Genomic DNA, 19,193 nt, shown 5'->3' on the forward strand with positions numbered 1-19,193 from the left:
ATACAGAGGAGGTAAAGGGCAGGGCGTTCCCAGCCAGGAAGCAGTAAGACTAAAGTCAGAGAGAGAAGAGTATGGGGCATGGCTGGAGAGAGGTAAGAGGTGCTATTTTAAGGGATCATTTTGCAGAGACATATAGACAGGGCAGGAGTTGTATTAGAGAATAAGAAACCCATTTGGTAGGCAACTGGGAGCTTCTAAGCATTTTTCTTCTTTTCTATAGCTTGTATGAATTTGTAGATTTTGACTAGTTTCTTTTATTTCCTCTTTAGCTGTTAGGATATATACAGAGAATTTACTGTTGCTGGTCAGCTTCATAAAGTTTGGTTCATATGTTGCAGAATATTCGGGCTTGATTATGATTTAAAAAGACAGAGCATGGCCTCATCCAGAGAAGGATGGTGTGGAAATTAGATATGAAAGAGTAGCTAAGGGCACCGACATATAGACACACAACTTGGGCTTGGTCTGTGGTGCACTTCCAAGAAGCTCTTTTAATTTTGAGGGAGTGACACAGGGATGGATAGGGGTTATTTAGAGTGATGGCAAGGAAGCAGATGCCCCAGCTTCCAAAACAATTACTTAAAGGCAATGGAATTAGCCAGTTTTACTCTCTGTTTTAGTCAATTTTAGTTGTTTTCCACTCCCTTTTCTCTTTTAGATTCTCAGTTTTACATTTGATACTTGGAGTTACCTGGTATCCTTTCAATAAATTTACTTTCTGCTTAAATTGTCCTAAACCAGATTTTGTTGCTTACTGTAAAGAGATTGTTTTTGTTATTGAGGCGCATAAGGAAGATACGAGGCTTACTTTTCTGGAACTGGCACTATAATAGGGGCTAGGAGATTAATTTGGTACTTGTATAAGATGGATGTCAGTAAATTAGATAAAACAGTTATGTAGCCATTACAGAGATTCTGATGAGTAATAAGAAGGCCTTGCATGGCCTGCATCGCTCAGTGGTTGAGCATCGACCTAGGATCCGGGAGGTCACAGTTCGATTCCTGGTCAGGGCACAGGCCTGGGATTCGGGCTCAATTCCCAGTAGGGGGTGTGCAGGAGGCAGCAGGTCAATGACTCTCTCATCATTGATGTTTCTATCTCTCCCTCTCTCCCTTCCTCTCTCTGAAATCAATAAAAAACATATTAAAGAAAAAAAAAAAGAAGGCCTTGAACTAGAGTGTGAGCAGTAAAATGAAACTGAGTGGGGGAAAAGAAGGCAAACACTATAGAATTTGTAGCCTGAGATATGTCGTAAGGAAATAAAGGAGTAAAAAAACAACTGATTTTAAAGTGGATATTTAGAAAAAGTTAGAAAAGCACTGACAATTTAATGACATGTTTTATGGTTATGCATAACCAAGAGGTTTCTTGGGAGTTTTTATCAACTCACACAAAAGATACAAATATCCTTATTATGGAATGAGTTTCATTCGCTATGTTCTTCATTCACAGTGCAAAGTAAATGTGCCCACCCTTTGTCCTGAACCATAGCCTCAGTTTTCAGTCGTCCATCTGGCTGGGAGGGAGGTAGAACCACTGCCCCGGAGGCTCACTCCCTGACCCTGTGTGCGGCAGCCTGTGGTACCAACTGTGTGCATCTCTTCCCAACCTCACCTCCAGGGATGTCACACAGGACACCTGAAATCAACCATGCTAGCAATATTTGCACCCACAAAATAGGCAAATGCTACAAATCAGGGCTCTTTAAAAAAAAAAAAAAATGAGAGCAAGATTACCAGCAAACTACCATTTCTCATGGATATTCAACGATATCTTAAGAAATTACTTCTGTGTACTTGATGATGCCACCAAGTCAAATGGAATCATCTTAGAACACAGGCCTTAGAGCTGAAAGAGTTTCAAATACATTTTATACTACTTTAAACTTCCAGGTATGCATCATTATCCCAAGATCTCCTTAGACTGTGAACTCCCGGAGAGCTGGTGATACAATTATATTCATATCTGTCCTTCTAATCTCAATCTAGACAGCACACATGCTCAACATTCATTGGTTCAATGAAAGGCTGGCCACTCAAGTTTACACACACACCAAGTACTGAGAAGTCTTCTGCATCTAACTGCAATGACAGCCCTGCTGTACCTGTCAGCCCTACCCCGCAGGCCCCCTTCATCTTCCTGCTCCGTCTCTCCGGACTCTGGCCCTTTCTGTGTCATTCTCTGCTTCCCTTCTGCTGTCTTGATCTTTTCCAACAAATCCAGTCCATACAATCAGAAAAAGGCAGAGTTGGAAGAGACTTAAGTGTTATCTATTTCATTTCATTGATGACAAAACATGGTCTAGGAGTAAAATAATTTTCTTAAAATCATACAAGTATTTTGTGGCACAGTCATAATTTAGACTCATGCCTCCAAAAGTTTAGTCCATTTGTCATCTTTTTAGCACTCAATACAGTCACAGAATCTGTTGGACAATTCACTAATCGCTCTCTCTCTCTCTCTGTGTCTCTCTCTCCAAGCAAGGGTTTGAGAACAAGACTGAAAAGACAGTTCATTGATGGCAGTAAGGAGAGGTACCATATACATTCAGTTGGCAACAACTTCTAATTATTCCTCTATCCATTTAACATATTTATTTCCCTATTCAAAGTACATTTATTGAATCTCTACTATATAACAGAAATGCTTCTAGGCTTGTAGGATACATCACCGAAGATGATATAAATGATGATGGTGATGAAAACAGACAAACATCTGAACCTCTAAATAATTTGTGTTCAAGAGAATACCCCTGTCCTGGAAATGTTCCCTAGTAACACTTGCTGTTCAAGTCCAGAGACATGAAACAGAATAAGAATCTCTATCCAAGAATGAGGCAAGAACAACTGTCCTTTAATAGTGATGATATGAAGAAGGAGAACTTGTGGCTGCTCATTCCCCTCGAATTCCTAATGAATATTATTCTTTATTTTGTTTGGCACTTTGCTAGTTGCTATCATTTTGCATTTACCAAGTTAAGATTTTTTAAAAAGGTGCCCTAGGATAGTATTTCTTTCCTTTGGAATTTGCATCCCTCCCTGAAGACCTATTTTCTTTCAATTCAACAAAAAGACTTCTCAGCTTTTAAACACACGGCAGCACATATTGTTATTTACTGTGTATTCTGTAATGGAGCATCAGACTTAGCACTTCTCAGTTAGGACCGTTACTGGGTGTAAGATGAGATGTCTTAGATTACTTAAGAATTATTGTTAGGCTTTTCTAAATGGTTATTTAATTGCCTGAAATAGTTAATGAAACTCTTTTATACAAGGCACATTGCCTAAATCGTGAAAATAATCATTTCATGGATGACAAATATCAGGTCAAATGGGCAGTAAGGGGTTTAATGAAGGTTTTAAACCCAGTTCTTGATTGTAAAGTAGACCTCAATGTTGCCACTTGTATTAGTTTCCTAAGGCTTCTGTAAAGAAGTACCTCAAACTGGGTGCTTCAAGCAGCAGAAATGTATTCTCTCACAGTTCTGCAGGCCAGAAGTCTGAATTCAAGCTGTTGGCACAGCTCTGCTCTCTCTGAAGGCTCTACATGAGAACCCAGAAGAATCCATTCCTTTCTCTTAGCTTCCAGTTTTGCAGGCAATCCGTGTCATCCCTGGACTCACAGAGATATAGACAACCTCTGTCCCCTTCATCACATGGCATTCCTCCTGTGTGCCTGTTTGTCCCTTCTCGTCTTCTTATAAGGACACCGGTCATACTGTAATAAGGCCAACTTTACTCCAGTGTGACCTCATCCTAACTTACATCTTAATTATATCTGCAAAGACCTTATTTCCAAATAAGGTCCCATTGTAAGGTTCAGGGAAGGACATGTATTTTGGGAGCACACTATTCAACCCAGGACACCAGCAAACTCGGAGCTGAGATAATCTGCTTCCTTCCTGTCACTTCCCTCCAGCTGAGTCTACTGGTATTTGCCCATTTATTAAACTCCTGATGACATTATGTAGAAAAGTATCATCCTATAATTCAAGCATCCTATAATTTCTCTCCCATTGTTGTTTCCAATACTTTGAAACACTTTCTATAGTTTTAAAAGCAGTAGTATCCTACCAGCTCTGTAAAATGTTTCTTTATAGTGGTGATAAATGTGACCCTCTTTTGCTTCAAACTATAGGAAAAACTCAGCAAACATCTTCTACCCTTGGAAACTCACATGGCTAAAGAAAATAGATCCTGTGAAAAGAAATACATTTCCCTGCTGATTCAGAATTGATGGAGATGTTTTATTGCGTCGAGAATGCCTCCATTTAGAAAACATCCTGGGAAACTGAAAGTAATTAAAGGGACAATGGAGAAGTAATAATGCAGAAATCGAAGATTCTTTAGGGTGGTAAAGGGGCTACTGTTATGGGGCAATCTGCTAAATGGAAAGAAAACTACAGGCAACTTGTGGTGACAAATGCTATAGTTCTATGTTCCTTTGTGTTATAGAAAAATGTATATTTTGGGAGCGGAAAGAGGAGGAGAGTTAAAATATGAAAATCCCAATACGAGGTTGAAATGAAGTTGAGAGCTGTTTTTAATCTTAGGATGTTAATCTGGACATGAGAAAAAAGCTGGTATGCTAAATGTAAAAATCAGGTGTCTTATTATAAGATCTGATAAATATTATCTAAGTTAATTTAGCTACCTTAGTTCATTTGAATCTAGACTAAGGAAAGATGGAAAAGGCAAGTCGTTTTGATGGTATAGGTGGATTCGCCTCTGAGGGCTGAATGAAGAACACACATAAATGAATACTGGAAAAATCTATTTAAACTTCTTTCTCTTGCTTTGTTCAGTGAACATTCATTGTAGCAGATCCTGTACTATCAGAATTTTTGTATTTTTTTGCAAAATATGTTTCCCTGGAAAACTGTGTCCCATTTCAACAGAATTAGAAATTTTGGAGAAAAATTTATCAAAATTTGATTGATTTGAATTTTATATGAAAGTAATGCTTCTTTTATGCAGCATTACTAGAAAATGAAGTTTTCCTGTCTAAGTACTAACGGTTGAAGATCGTTTCTTTTTGAACCTCACCTGAGGACATGCTTTTATTAATTTTAGAGAGAAAGGAAGGGGGAGAGAGAGACATCGATGTGAGAGTGAAACATCCATCAGTTGCCTCCCACATGTGGCCCGACTGCGGATGGTACCCGCAACCTGGACATGCGCCCTAACCAGGAATTGAACCCTTGACCTTTTGGTGTAAGGGATAACATTCCAACCAACTGAACCACATGGGCCAGGGCTAAAGATTATTTTTATCCAAGGTTACTATATATTTTTCCTTCTTGAAAGCCTTTAAAAATTCTTTATGAGAAGCGTGACATCAGAATGATGGTTGAATAGGGGGTCTCTAACTCACATCCCCCACCCCTTTCCCACAAAAAAATACTCTGGCAATCATCCATGGGCAAAGTGTCTGATGGAACTTTAAAACCAAGTAGGAGGTTATGAAACCCCTGTAAAGCCCAAGGCCAGGAGAGCCACTTTGGAATGCAGGCCCATGCCCTGGTGGCAGGCTTGCTGAATGTGGTCCTGGCTACAAACCAAAAGTAGCTCTGTCCCCCAGTGGATACAGTACAGCGCTGCTTAGCTGAAGTTTTATACCAGCTCCATCTTCCAAGAGATGTGGAAGGAGCCATCCCTATGGGTGTTCTCAGGAATAGTCCCAGTGGCCTTGGATTCAACTGTGGATCTGGAAGCAGTTCTGAGACCTGGCACCAGTTCTAGACCACCCCTTCTACAGTAGTCTAGAGTCATTCCTGCCAAGCAGGGACCAGCAACACGGGTTTGTGCCCCTGGGAAGCAGGACTGTCTACATCAGTCCTGGCTGTGGACTCTAGAGCTGTCCTGTGATTCAGTTCCAGCCCTGCTCTGCCATGGTGCAGGGAAAATCCTGCTCACACAGAACCAGCAAGAGACATGCCTGTCTGTGCCCCTAGTAACAGGCCAGCTAACCTCAACCTAACTGGTTCTGGAGGCAGCCTTGTCACCTGTCTTTAGTCCTGCTCTACCATGGTCAGAAGGCAGACTTGCCCACCCAAGGACCTGTGAGAGCCATATCCACCAGCACGCCCAGTAACAGAACTGTTGATCTTGGACAAGGCAGTGGATCTGGAAGCAGCCCCGTGATCCAGCTACAGCCCTGCTCTATAACAGGCATGGAGGCATGCCCTGGGACCCACCCAGGATACAGTGGGGGCCACACATGTGTACACCCCTGGTAACAGCTCTGCCATCTGCAGACTTGATTACAGACCCAGAAGTGATACCATGATATGGCTCTGGCCCTGCTAGACTATGGTCCTGGAGGCAGTCTCATCCACCTGCAGATCCAGCAGGAACTATGCCCGCCCATATCCCTGGTAACAGGCTTGCCAATCATGTACCTACCTGTGGACCTAGCAGCAATCATGTGACTCATCTCAAGTCTCACTAAATTGTATTCTAAATGTCTTAGATCTTGTGTTAAGCTCCGGAGATGAAATAGACAAGCTCCTCTCGCTCCTGGTTGCTCTTGAGGAGCTCAAAATTAGTAGGAAATTATATATATATGTGTGTATATATACACATACATATATATGTATATATATGTATATACACACACACATATACGTGTGTGTGTGCGCATCAATGTGTGTGTGTGTGTATGTCAAGAGCTAAGAATGATCAGTGAAAGAAAAGAAACTAAAGATATAGGATATAGGACAGAGAAGACTTGGATGGGAGAAGCTGAGAACAGAAATGACCAAGAAGAGACATTTACTCTTGGAAAAATGGAGGGTTTTTTCCTGAGACAAATAGTAACAAAAAAAGTTTGGTTGTAGATACAGGTATATTTGGAGGTGAAAAGAGAAAATTAAGGGTGATTGTTACAAAAGGGCTCTATATTGTATTCAAAACATAGATGGAATGAAGAAATTTCAAGGGAGAAGTTGGAGGTTTAGAGAATTGTTGTAGAAAACAGTGCCAGGGAATGGGAAACTCATGTGTCTGGGATGCTTGAAGGCCCAACTAAAGTGATAAACCAAAATTCCTAGTCATGCCAATGAGCATTACCATCAACAGTTTGGAAAATACAAATGGTATTTTGTATAGTAACTCAATTTTGAACATTAATAAAGTCATTATGACCAAACATGAGCTGGATACTTGTCTATTCTACAGGGATGGCTGATAAATACTTGCAATGTAGTTAGCAGAATTCCTGGCACCTAATTAGGATCCAAATTTTTGTTAAAATGAAAAAAAAAAAAAAATAGAACATAATAGAATTCAAAGTGCTGATTTAGAATGGAATTGAGGTGTTAGATCATTATATCTGGGATTTTTAGGAAAAAGTATAAAGAGGGTGTTTTATGAAAAAAAGCATGAAGCATTGAAAATCTAGAATTCTATTTTTCTTGTTAATTATATTGAAAAACAGGATTAGGAGGAGTAATCAAGAAGTAGAGAACATAAGGATTAGATGAAAGTTTTAATCCTAAATGTTCAGAGGGTATTATAAGGTCCCGAATGCAACTATGAGAGGTTGTTAATGAGGAAAAATATTTATGAAGGTGACTAGAACTGAAGGTCTGTATTTTACACAGGCTGAATCGCCTGGAAGTTGGGACTGCCCAGGATTTAGGATCCAAAGAAAAATTACGAAAAGGATAAGAACCCAGATGTGTGGCTAGAACAACAAAATCTGGGAAGAAGCATGGAGCAAGAGAGAGACAATAACCCTATTGCTGAGCATTGAGATGTTGACGACTAAATTTTTAAAAGAATAAATAACCACTTAAGTAGAGACATCTTAAGCAGCAGAAATTCAGATTTCAATTAAAAGGATAAAAAAAAGGAGTTAGTGACAGGACTTTTGTTTTCTTTGTGAAATGGAATAAAAATTTTAGATTGTAGAGTAGAAACAGGAGAAGGGGAGAAGCCTAGAGAAGGGCAAAAGTTAATATGTCTTCTTGTCCCCTCGCTCACCCCCACATCCCTGAGATATGTCAGTCTGCCCCGTGCCTCCATGTCTCAGGGCTTATTTTGTAGATCAATTCATTTTGTTCATTAGATTCCACAAATAAATGAGATCATGTGACATTTGTCTTTCTGTGACTGGCTTATTTCACTGAGCATAATACTCTCCAGGTCCCTCCACACTGCCTCAAAGGGTAAGGGATCCTCCTTTTGTACAGCTGCATAGTATTCCATGGTATAAATGTACCATAGCTTTTTTATTCATCAACTACTAAGAGCTGATAGACACAGGCAGTAGTGTGGTGAAGGCCGGAGGTGGGGTAGGTAGGGGCTGGGTAGATTGGGGTAAAGGGGGGAAATAGGGGACATCTGTAATACTATCGACAATAAATATATATATATTAAAATAAATAAAAAATTTAGATTAGGAAAGAAAACAACAACAACAAAGTTAATATGGATGGAAAAGACAGTCTGGAATATGATACGTGACCCAGAGGGACTTTTACCTTGTGCAGTTACTGCAAAGCTTAGGAAAGAAAGTGACAATAAAGCTTTATTAATGAAACCAAATTTCTGCCATGTTTTCAAATGAACTTTAGTCAAAGTTATTTTGTTGCCCAGATGACATGAAAATATCATAGTGAGGTGTCATGGGCAGAAAATCTTTACCTCCTACAATACAGACTGCTCTTTCTTCAATATATGACTAGGACTGAACCTGGAAATTCCTCAGAAATTCCCAATTCTTCTGTATTTAGATATTAAAAACAATACCTGTATATCCTATTTTCTGCAGGAATCACTTACCTCCATATACACATTCTGGGGTGAAGGAGATGTCATCAAGGGCAATAAAGATGTGTTCATTTCCACTCAAATCAGCTTCAAATGCCACCTTAAATGGACTGTTACTGGAGAGATGTACATATCCATATATCCAACCGGGTCTTTTATTGCCAATCACTGACCACACTGGGATGTTTAGTCCAGATTCCTCAATGGTATACACCTAATAATGGGTGGGGGGAAAAACACAGAGAAAAAACCACTCTTTATGGTTTGGATATTAGAAGAATACTTGGGCATCTTTTACCCAAGGCAGTCGAATCTTCTCAATGTGAATGGAAACCACTTTCGAATTGTTTTTGCTTGTTTCTATGATGTTTAAGAAAGAAGGAGGCATGGAGAGTACTCTACACTGACTTGATGGTTTCAGGTTTTTGACATGTGGGGACTAATTTCATTTCTATATAATGTACCCTGTCAGCTGCTGCATATTAAAATATGATTAGTCCTTTCTTTTAATTGGCCACATGATAAATCCATCATCTCAAAGCCATAGCTTAGTGATTCAAAGGACAAACTTGGAGCCAGACTGCCTGCAATTGAATCCTGACTCTGCTTTTCATGGGCATCCAGGTTGTTAATGAAAGAATGGAGCTCAGCAATGTGACAGCTCAGTACCTTGACTATAATATTTTCTATATGTGCATACCGTGCTGATAAAGTGAACCTATGGATGTTATATTTTCTGTCATTAATTAGACCTTTGGTTTTGTCATGTTAGTTTCCGTGTATCAAACTGAACATGGTAAACACTATAACTTTTAAAGCACCTGAAGAGCTGGAGGTGGTATACAACTAGAATTCTCATTGCTAAAGAACATCACCCATGTTTGACTAAGGTTGTATCACTGGAGAAAAAAAAAAAAATCTTCACTGTAAATGACCATGAGAAGTAATTTTAGAAACCAAAGTAATGTACAGAAAATATTTAACATTTTGACAGAAAATCTTCCTGAATTAATTAATGTGAATATTCAGGATGTTTTAAAGTTCAAGGACTAACAGATTCAACAACAACAAAAAAGAAATAGAAATAAGTTAGCTTTGAAACCAATCACTGTGCCAAGTTCTGATCATTTTTTAAAACAGTAAAAACATTCAAAAAAAACCCCCACAAAAAACCACCGACGAAAAACTGTCATTCATAGTTCTCTCTTAAAAAAAAAAAAAAAAAAATCTGTATTTAAACAACAGAAAAGGTAAAGCTCAAATGACATTTTTTTATATTTTCTTTCTTACTAAATTTTTATAGATATCAGTTCCCTAGATGCTACGTGTGCGTGTATCTATTCTGTTTATGCTTCATTTTATTCTCTGCTTTCGGAGTTTTAAAACTTCAATCAATCCTGCATGCTCTTGCCAAATTTCATTTTCTTTCATTGTCCTTTTACTCTACTTCTCAAAACCTCACATGACATTCCCTGACTGCTCCCCATACACCCCATCATGAGCATTAACTCTCCAATAGATGTCAACCTATCTTATCTCATTTTTTCACCCTAGTATAGTTCAAATAAATTCTGCTGCACTTCACTAACTATGTAATTGCAATGAAACTGACAAGATCATGGTATGTTTCAATGGTAACGTGTATTTATAATACCACCAATGTATTAAATTGAACAACTGCATGTGATGTCAAGTGTTTCTGCAGTCACAATGGACAATGGAAAAATTAGGAGGGTCATTTAAGATGGTCCCTTCGTCATAATGATGGTCAATGAGAAACTCACCAAGGCTAAAATTATAGTATGTATGTCTTATCTTTCAATAGAAATAAAATTCATTGTCTTTACTAGTTATATGCTTGTGTGTGTGTGTGTGTGTGTGTGTGAGAGAGAGATAACTTTCAGGAAAAGGTATTTTGTTTTTTTTTTAAAAAACCAAATTTTTAAACATCTATTTGAAAAAGCAAAATGGCGAATATCCTTGAAAAGTAATTAATTATAATTTTATTTGTTTCTAATTTCATATTTTATTATACACATTACTGGAAGACAATTTATCTTGCAACAATAACTTATTGTTTGAAGCAGTTTTCTAAAAATCAACTGCTGGATGAATAATTTGGCTACTTCTGTTTTTGAAATTTTAAATTTTGGTTGAACAAATACTCATTAATAGAGTAATAGTCAAAATTATATATTGCAAAATAATTGTTTATTGTGAATTTTTAATAAAATAATATAGGTTCAAAGAATATATAAAATGAAGTTTATATATTTTAATATATTTATATTATATGCAAGGATGATATACTCAAAGGAACTGCTCATACTTTATGGCAGGGAAAATTTGAGGAAAAGTTGCTAAATCAAAAAAATATAGATAGAATAAAATGTTACCAAAATACATATTATCCTATTAAGTTTAAGTTAAATTTTTGAGGAAGCAACTCCTCAGCACTTAAATGAACATATGTTTGGATAAAAACATTCAAAAACAGGTATAATGACAGTTTTGTTTACCCCTTTCGTATTTGGATGCCTTTTATGTTTTCGTCTGCTCTAATAGTTGTGTCTAGGATTTCCAGTACTATGTTGAATAACAGTAGTGAAAGTGGATATCCTGGTCTTGTTCCTGTTCTTAGGGGAAATGGTTTTAATTTTTTCCCATTGAGTATGACGTTGGCTGTAGGTTTGTCATATATGGCCTTTATTATGTTGAGGTAGGATCCCTCTATTCTCACTTTGCTGAGAGTTTTTATCAAAAATGGGCATTGGAATTTATCGTTTTTTTCTGCATCTATTGATATGATCATGTGATTTTTATCTTTCAATTTGTTTATACGATGTAACACATTTATTGATTTGTGAATATTGTACCAGCTTTGCATCCCTGGAATAAATCCACTTGGTCATGGTGTATGTTCTTTTTAATATATTGTTGGATCCAATTTGCCAATATTTTGTCGAGGATTTTAGCATCTATGTTCATCAGGGATATTGTCCTGTAATTCTCTTTCTTTGTAGTATCTTTATCTGTTTTTGGAATTAGGCTAATGCTGGCCTTGTAAAAAGAGTTTGTAAGTGTTCCTTCCTCTTGGATTTTTTGAAATAGTTTGAGGAGGATAGGTGTTAATTCTTCTTTGGATGTTTGGTAAAAGTCCCCTGTAAATCCATCCTGGCCAGGGCTTTTGTGTGCTGGGAGCCCTTTGATTACTGTTTCAACTTCATAATTTATTGGCCTGTCATTATTTGCAGATGACATGATATTGTACACAGAGAATCCTAAAGACTCCACCAGAAAACTACTAGATTTAATAAATGAATTCAGCAAGGTAGCAGGATATAATATTAACACCCAGAAATCGATGGCATTTTTATACACCAATAATGAACTCTCAGAAACAAAAACTAAAAAAACAATCCCATTTACCATTGCAACTAAAAAAATAAGATACCTAGGAATAAACTTAACCAAAGATGTAAGCGACCTTTACTCAGAAAACTACAGGACACTGAAAAAAGAAATAGAGGAAGATATAAACAAATGGAAAAATATACCATGTTCATGGATTAGAAGAATTAATATCATTAAAATGTCCATATTACCCAAAGCAATCTATAAATTCATTGCAATCCCTATTAAAATACCAACAGCATATTTCACAGAAATAGAAAAAACACTTCTAAAATTTATATGGAACCAAAAACACCCCAAATAGCCACGGCAATGTTGAGAAAGAAGAACAAAGTTGGGGGGATCACAATACAGATATCAAGTTACACTATGAAGCCACTGAAATCAAAACAGCTTGCTACTGGCACAAGAACAGACATATTGATCAGTGGAACAAAACAGAGAACCCAGAAATTGACCCATGCCATTATGGTCAATTAATATTTGACAAAGGAGGCAAGAACATACAGTGGAGTAAAGACAGTCTTTTCAATAAATGATGTTGGAAAAATTGGACAGATACAGGCAAAAAAATAAAACTGGACCAACAACTTGCACCATACACAAAAGTAAATTCAAAATCAATAAAAGACTTAAATGTAAGGCATGAAACCATAAAAATCCTAGAGGAAAACATAGGCAGTAAAATCTCAGACATGTATCATAGCAATATGTTTGCTGATACATCTCCTAGGGCAAGAGAAACAAAGGAGAAAATAAACAAATGGGACTGCATCAAAATAAAAAGCTTCTGCACAACAAAGGAAACCATCAACAAAACGAAAAGGGAGCTCACTGTATGGGAGAACATATTTGCAAATGACATATCAGAAAAAGGGTTAATATACAAAATATGTAAGGAACTCATACCACTTAACAAAAGGAAGACAAACAATCCAATTAAAAAATGGGCAATGGACATAGACACTTCTCCAAAGAGGACATACAGATAGCTAAGAGACATATGAAAAAATGCTCAACATCGCTAATCATCAGAGAGATGCAAATTAAAACCACAATAAAGTGTCACTTCACACCTGTCAGAATGGCTCCATCAACAAGTCAACAAACTACAAGTGCTGGTGAAGGTGTGGAGACAAGGACACCCTAGTACACTGCTGGTGGGAATGCAGACTGGTGCAGCCACTATGGAAAGCAGTATGGAGTTTCCTCAAAAGATTAAAAATTGACCTGCCATTTGACCTAGTGATCCCACTTCTAGGAATATATCCCAAGGAACTTCAAACACCAATAGCAAAGAACTTATGCACCCCTATGTTCATAGCAGCGCAATTTACAATAGCTAAGATCTGGAAACAGCCCAAGTGCCCATCAGTAGATGAATGGATAAAAAGCTGTGGCACATTTACACCATGGAATACTATGCAGCTGTGAAGAGGAAGGTCCTTTTTGCCTGTGGCACAGTATGGAGGGAACTAGAGAGTACTATGCTAAGTAAAATAAGCCAGTCAGAGAAGGACAAGTACCAAATGATCTCACTTATATGTGGAATATAATAAACAAAATAAACTGATGAACAAAGTGGATCCAGTAACATAGAAGCTTGGAACAAATTGAGGGACCTCAGAGGGAAGGTGGGGATGGGGGTCTGGGTGGGGAGAGATTAATCAGGGAACTTGTATGTTTATGGGCCTAGCCCATGGACTTGGACATTGGTGTGGGGAGGGCCTGAAGGTGGGATAGATGTGGGATGGAGGGGATCAGTGGGGTTAAAAGGGGGACATCTGTAATGGTCTCAACAAAAAGAATAAAGAAACATTAAAACAATAAAAAATAAATAAATAAATATACAATAAAGTTTCAAAAAATAAAATAAAAAATAAAAAACAAAAAAAACACAAAAACAGCTATAAAGAGGTAATAGAAAATATGATTGTTAATGATAAAATTCAGAAAATTATAGATATTAGAGACCAGCTATTTCAATAATACTCATGTATCTAGATTGTCCAGGTAAAGAATTGAATAATCTTGATTAGTAGCTTTTGCTGAAGTTCTTCTATGTGGCTATTAAGAATCTCCAGGTGCTTGCAACAGTGAAGGCACGCCACTGGTGGAAACTTAGAGTAGGTAACTTAGAGTTTCTGAATGGACATTTCTAGATATCAGAAACACTCATCCACTTTCGTATGTATTTAGCTCATTAAATTATTATATGAAATGCATCAACAAGAAGGAACTTGGCCACATGTACTCTCAGCTCTTCTGCTAGGCATCTGTTCTTTAATCATCACTGATAGGGCAAAGCAATGAATTGAGCAATGCTAATCCCTAGCAGTGCATAGATTCTCATAGTTTCATTTGAAAACAATCAAATTTTATATAAGAAGACAGAAAAAATCAAAAGTAATGAACATGGAAATTTCCCTCAAAAAGAAGAGGTTAGAGGCTTTATACTCATTTAGTAAAGGACATATATATTAACAATGTTGCTCACATTAATGAAAATTTAGCACATTCACACATATTATGTTACATGAACCTCACCACATGTGTAGATGTATGGTAAGACTATTGATTGTTCTCTACACATTTAAAATTAGAGATGGAGAGATTAAACAATTCATTACATGTGTACAGCACAGACTTCCAGCCTCTAGTAAGGCATGTAAGGACCCTGGAAACCATTATTCTGGCCCTCATGATAAGAAAAAAACTGAAAATCAACAACTTTTCTTAGGTCTATCAGACCAATTGAGATCACTGAGCAATTATGACCACTGCTCCCAAAACTGAAGAGATATGAGTGGATACTGAGAGTCACAACTTACCAGAACAGAAGCCCAGGATAGAAACTCCTATAGGAACCAGTATTGGGTTAAGAGAAACCTGAACTATAATTGATCAATTTCTGGAGGCTCACTGTGGACAAGTTTGAAAGTTAAACATTTTTTTTAAAAATATGTCTTTATTGATTTCAGAGAGAGGAAGGGAGAGGGAGTGAGAGAGACAGGAACATCAATGATGAGAGAGTCATTGATCGGCTGCCTTCAGCACGCCCCCTACAGGGGATCCAGCCTGCAATCCAGGCATGTGCCCTGACTGGGAATTGAGCCTCGATCTCCTGGATCCTAGGTCAATGCTCAACTGCTGAGCCATGCTGACCTGGCGAAAGTAAAACGTTCTTGGGGGGAATCCCCAAGACCTAGTGAATTTTACCACTAGGAGCCCTGCAAGGTTCTCACATTGAAAAACAGAGAAAAATCCCCTCAAACTTTTGGTAGGAAAAGGGGAAAAGAAAGCATTTTGAAATATACCCAGCATTGTATTCTTCTTAGCCAGTCCTGCCCTCAAGCCAAATTGTTTAAAGACAGCTTCATTCATATGTGGAAGTTAATGAACAAAATAAACTGATGAATAAAATAGATTCAGAGACATAGAAGCATGGAATAGACTGAGGGATCTCAGAGGAAAAGTGGGGGTGGGGCGAGTGGGGGGGTGGGAGGAAGGAATTAACCTAAGAATTTATATGCATATACGCATAACCCATAGACAGAGACAATAGTGTGGTGAAGGCCTGGGGGGTGGGGGGCGGGGTGGAGGGAGTCAGTGGGAGAAAGGAGGACATCTGTAATACTTTCAACAATACAGATAAATCAAAATAAATAAATAAATGAATGAATGAATGAAAAAGAGAGCTTGATTTACTGGAGTTTATCAGAGCTTAACAAATTGGAGAAAGAAAAATACCCAACTCCAGCCTCTGATAGTTTTCCATTTGGGGGAAGTGAAATAAGCAATTCCAACCACCCTTAGCCTTTCTGTCTTACCTAAGGAGAAGGAAAACAAAAACAAAACACCAAAAAAAAAACAAAACATAAGAGGCAATTGTGAAGGATACAGCCCAGGGTCACTAAAAGATTCAATAAAAGACGGACCTAATCATAGCCTATGGAAAGGTTTCCCTTATCCCACAGCTGACCAACACATAAGCAGAGCTTCTGTGTAATAACAGAAATGCAACTGAAGGAACAGAAATGGCAGATCTTATTTTGGAAGAAATATTTCTGGAAACCCAAAGACAATAGGGGAAAGTATGGGCCCTGATATCTATAGTTACAACAAAGAGTAGACCCGGTCTCATCTCTAGCCAGATAAACAAAATCTCACACTAAAGGCCTAACTGCTTCTACTCCAATGCTTCATGTCAGGCTGTCAAAAAATTACAAGGCATAGTAAAATACAAAAAAAAAAAATACTGTTTGAAGAGATGGAGCAAATATCAGAACCAGATTTAGATATGGCAGAAATAATGAGATCATCAGACAGGGAATTTAATATAAGTATGACTAATAAGCTAAGAGCTGTAATGGTAAAAGTGGAAAATTTGCAAGAATGGATTGATAACATTAACAGACAGTTGTAAACTCTAAGAAAGAATCAAAATAAAATGCTATAAATGATAAAACACTCTAACAGAAATGAAGCATGCCTTTAATGGGCATATCAATAGATTGGACACAGTAGAGGAAAGAATCGATGATCTTAAAAATATGTCCACAGAAACTTAATTTGAAATACAAAAGGAAAAAAAAAGACTGAAAAAATGAAGGAGAATATGCAAACACTGTGGGATAGTTACCGAAGTTGTCACATACCTATTGTGAATAGCAGCAGCAGAAGAAAGAACAGAAAAAATATTTAAAGTGATAATGAATGATACTTTTCTAAAATTAATAATAGACAATAAACCACAGATCCCGGAAGATCTGAGAACACCAAGCAGGATAAATATCAGACTTGTATTTACTGCAGAGAACCAGTTTGAATATCCTATGCCTAGGTGTAGATAGGAAACCAGAGGAATAAAACTCCTTACTTATAGAGGATCAATGATAAGAATTACATCAGACTTCTTTTCAGAAACCATGAAAACAAGAAAACAGTGAAATGAAATATTGAAAGTGCTGAAAGGAAAAAGAAAAACCAAAACCCTTCAACCTGGAAGTATGTATCCAGCAAAATTATCCAGCAAAATAAAAGAAAAATAAAGATTTCCTCAGACAAATGAAAATTGAAGATTTTTTTACTAGTGGACCTACCTTGAAAGTAAAGTTAAAAGAAGTTCTTCAGAAAGAAGGAAAATTACAGCAGTCAGAAAATCAGATCTGCATAAAGAAGAGTGTTAGAGAAGGAATAGATGATAGTAAATGAAATCTTTTACTTGTCTTATTTTAATTATTCTAATAAATAACAGTTTATTCAAAAGAATAATAGCAAGAATTTATTCAGTAATTTTAAGCTTATGGGTAAGTGAAATGAATGGCAGGCCGCATGTTATAAGAAACGGAAGGGAGGAACTGAGAATACTGTGTTATAAGGTACTTGCACTACCCATGAAGGGGTATAGTGTCATTTGAAAGGGGACTTGGATTATTTATAAGTGCATATTGCAAAGTCATGAGCTAACAATAAATTAAGAGTAAAAGAAATATTATTGATATGCTAAGAGGGGGAAAAATAAATCATATAAAATGCTCAATTAAAACAAATAAGGCCGCTGGATGGTGTGGCTCAGTGGTTGAGCACCGACCTATGATCTCGGTTCAACTCCCTGTCAGGGCACATGCCCAGGTTGCAGGCTCAATCCCCAGCAGGGGGCATGAAGGAGGCAGTCAATCAGTGACTCTCTCATCACTGATATTTCTATCTCTCTCTCCCTCTCCCTTCCTCTCTCTGAAATCAATAAACACACACACATATATATTTATTTTTTTAAAAAAACAAGGCAAATATGAGTAGGGACAAAAAAAAGAGAAAAAGGTGAATAAATATAAAACAATAACACATATGCTACATTTTAATGCAACTACCAATAATCACTTTAATTGTGTTTTGTAACTACATCATTTAAAAGACAGAGATTGTTAGACTGGATTAAAAAACAAGACACAACTATATATTTTCTCTAAGAAACTCAAGTTATATATAAAGACATAAATAGATTAAAAGTAAAGGGATAGGAAAAGATATACCATGGTAATATTGATGAAAAGAAAGCTGGAAAAGCTATATTAATTTTGAGCAAGTAGACTTCAAGAACAGGAAAATTATTAGAGACAAAAGGATATCACATAATGAGAAAGCCTTCAGTCCTGTAAGATGACAACACTCCTAAATGTGTATGCACCTAACAGCAGCATCAGATGAGGTAAAAACTGGTAGGACTTCAGGAGAAATAGATGAATCTACTCATGCAGTTGGAGACTTCAATATCCCTTTATCAATCAGTAATTGACAGATCAGGAGGCAACAAATTAGTAGCTGAACTTAATAGCATCCATCAACTGGATCTAATTCACATCTATAGACTACTTCACCCAGCAACAGCAGAATAGCCCTTCTTTCCAAACTCCCAGGAAATACTCAAGATTGACAACATCCTGGGTCATAAATGAGGCTGTAGCAAATTTAAAAGAATGGAAATCATACAACATATGCTCTCAGATTACAATATAATTTAATGAGAAACAATAACAGGAAGATAGCTGGAAAACTTCCAGCTGCTTGGAGAGTATACAACATATTTCTCAATAACACACGGGTAAAGAAGTCACAAGAAAACCGAAAGTATTTCAAACTAAATGAAAATGAAAATAAGTCTTATCAAAACTTGTGGGGCAGTCCTTATAGAGAAGTTTTATAGAATTACATGCATATAGTAAAAAGTAAGAAAGATCTAAAATCAATAAGCTAAGCTGTTTCTTCGGAAAGAGAAATTGCTAAACTTCTAACCAGGTTACCCAAGGGAAAAAGAGAGAAGACACTAATATAATATTAGAAATGAAAGGGAAACCATCACGATTAATCTCCTGAAAGAATAATAAGGACCATTATTAACAACTCTTGGCCCACAAATTGGATAATCTAGATGAAACTACCAATTCCTTGAAAGTCACATTTACCAAAACTCAGACAAGGAGAATTAGAGAATCTAAATAAGA

General features: G+C 37.1%; 1 protein-coding gene across 1 annotated transcript in view; it reads right to left on the bottom strand.

The window, feature by feature from the left end:
- MALRD1 (MAM and LDL receptor class A domain containing 1) overlaps window positions 1-19,193 on the bottom strand; it is a gene marked incomplete at its 5' end in the record, with an annotated part of 544,166 nt that overhangs the window by 120,557 nt on the left and 404,416 nt on the right. The window contains one exon of the mRNA XM_081144915.1: window positions 8,788-8,989. Coding sequence (XP_081001041.1) covers window positions 8,788-8,989 — 202 coding nt within the window. The remainder of the gene's footprint in view (window positions 1-8,787; window positions 8,990-19,193) is intronic.

The sequence above is a fragment of the Miniopterus schreibersii genome, assembly GCF_964146895.1.
Source record: "Miniopterus schreibersii genome assembly, chromosome: 1".
NCBI classification, from domain to species: domain Eukaryota; kingdom Metazoa; phylum Chordata; class Mammalia; order Chiroptera; family Miniopteridae; genus Miniopterus; species Miniopterus schreibersii.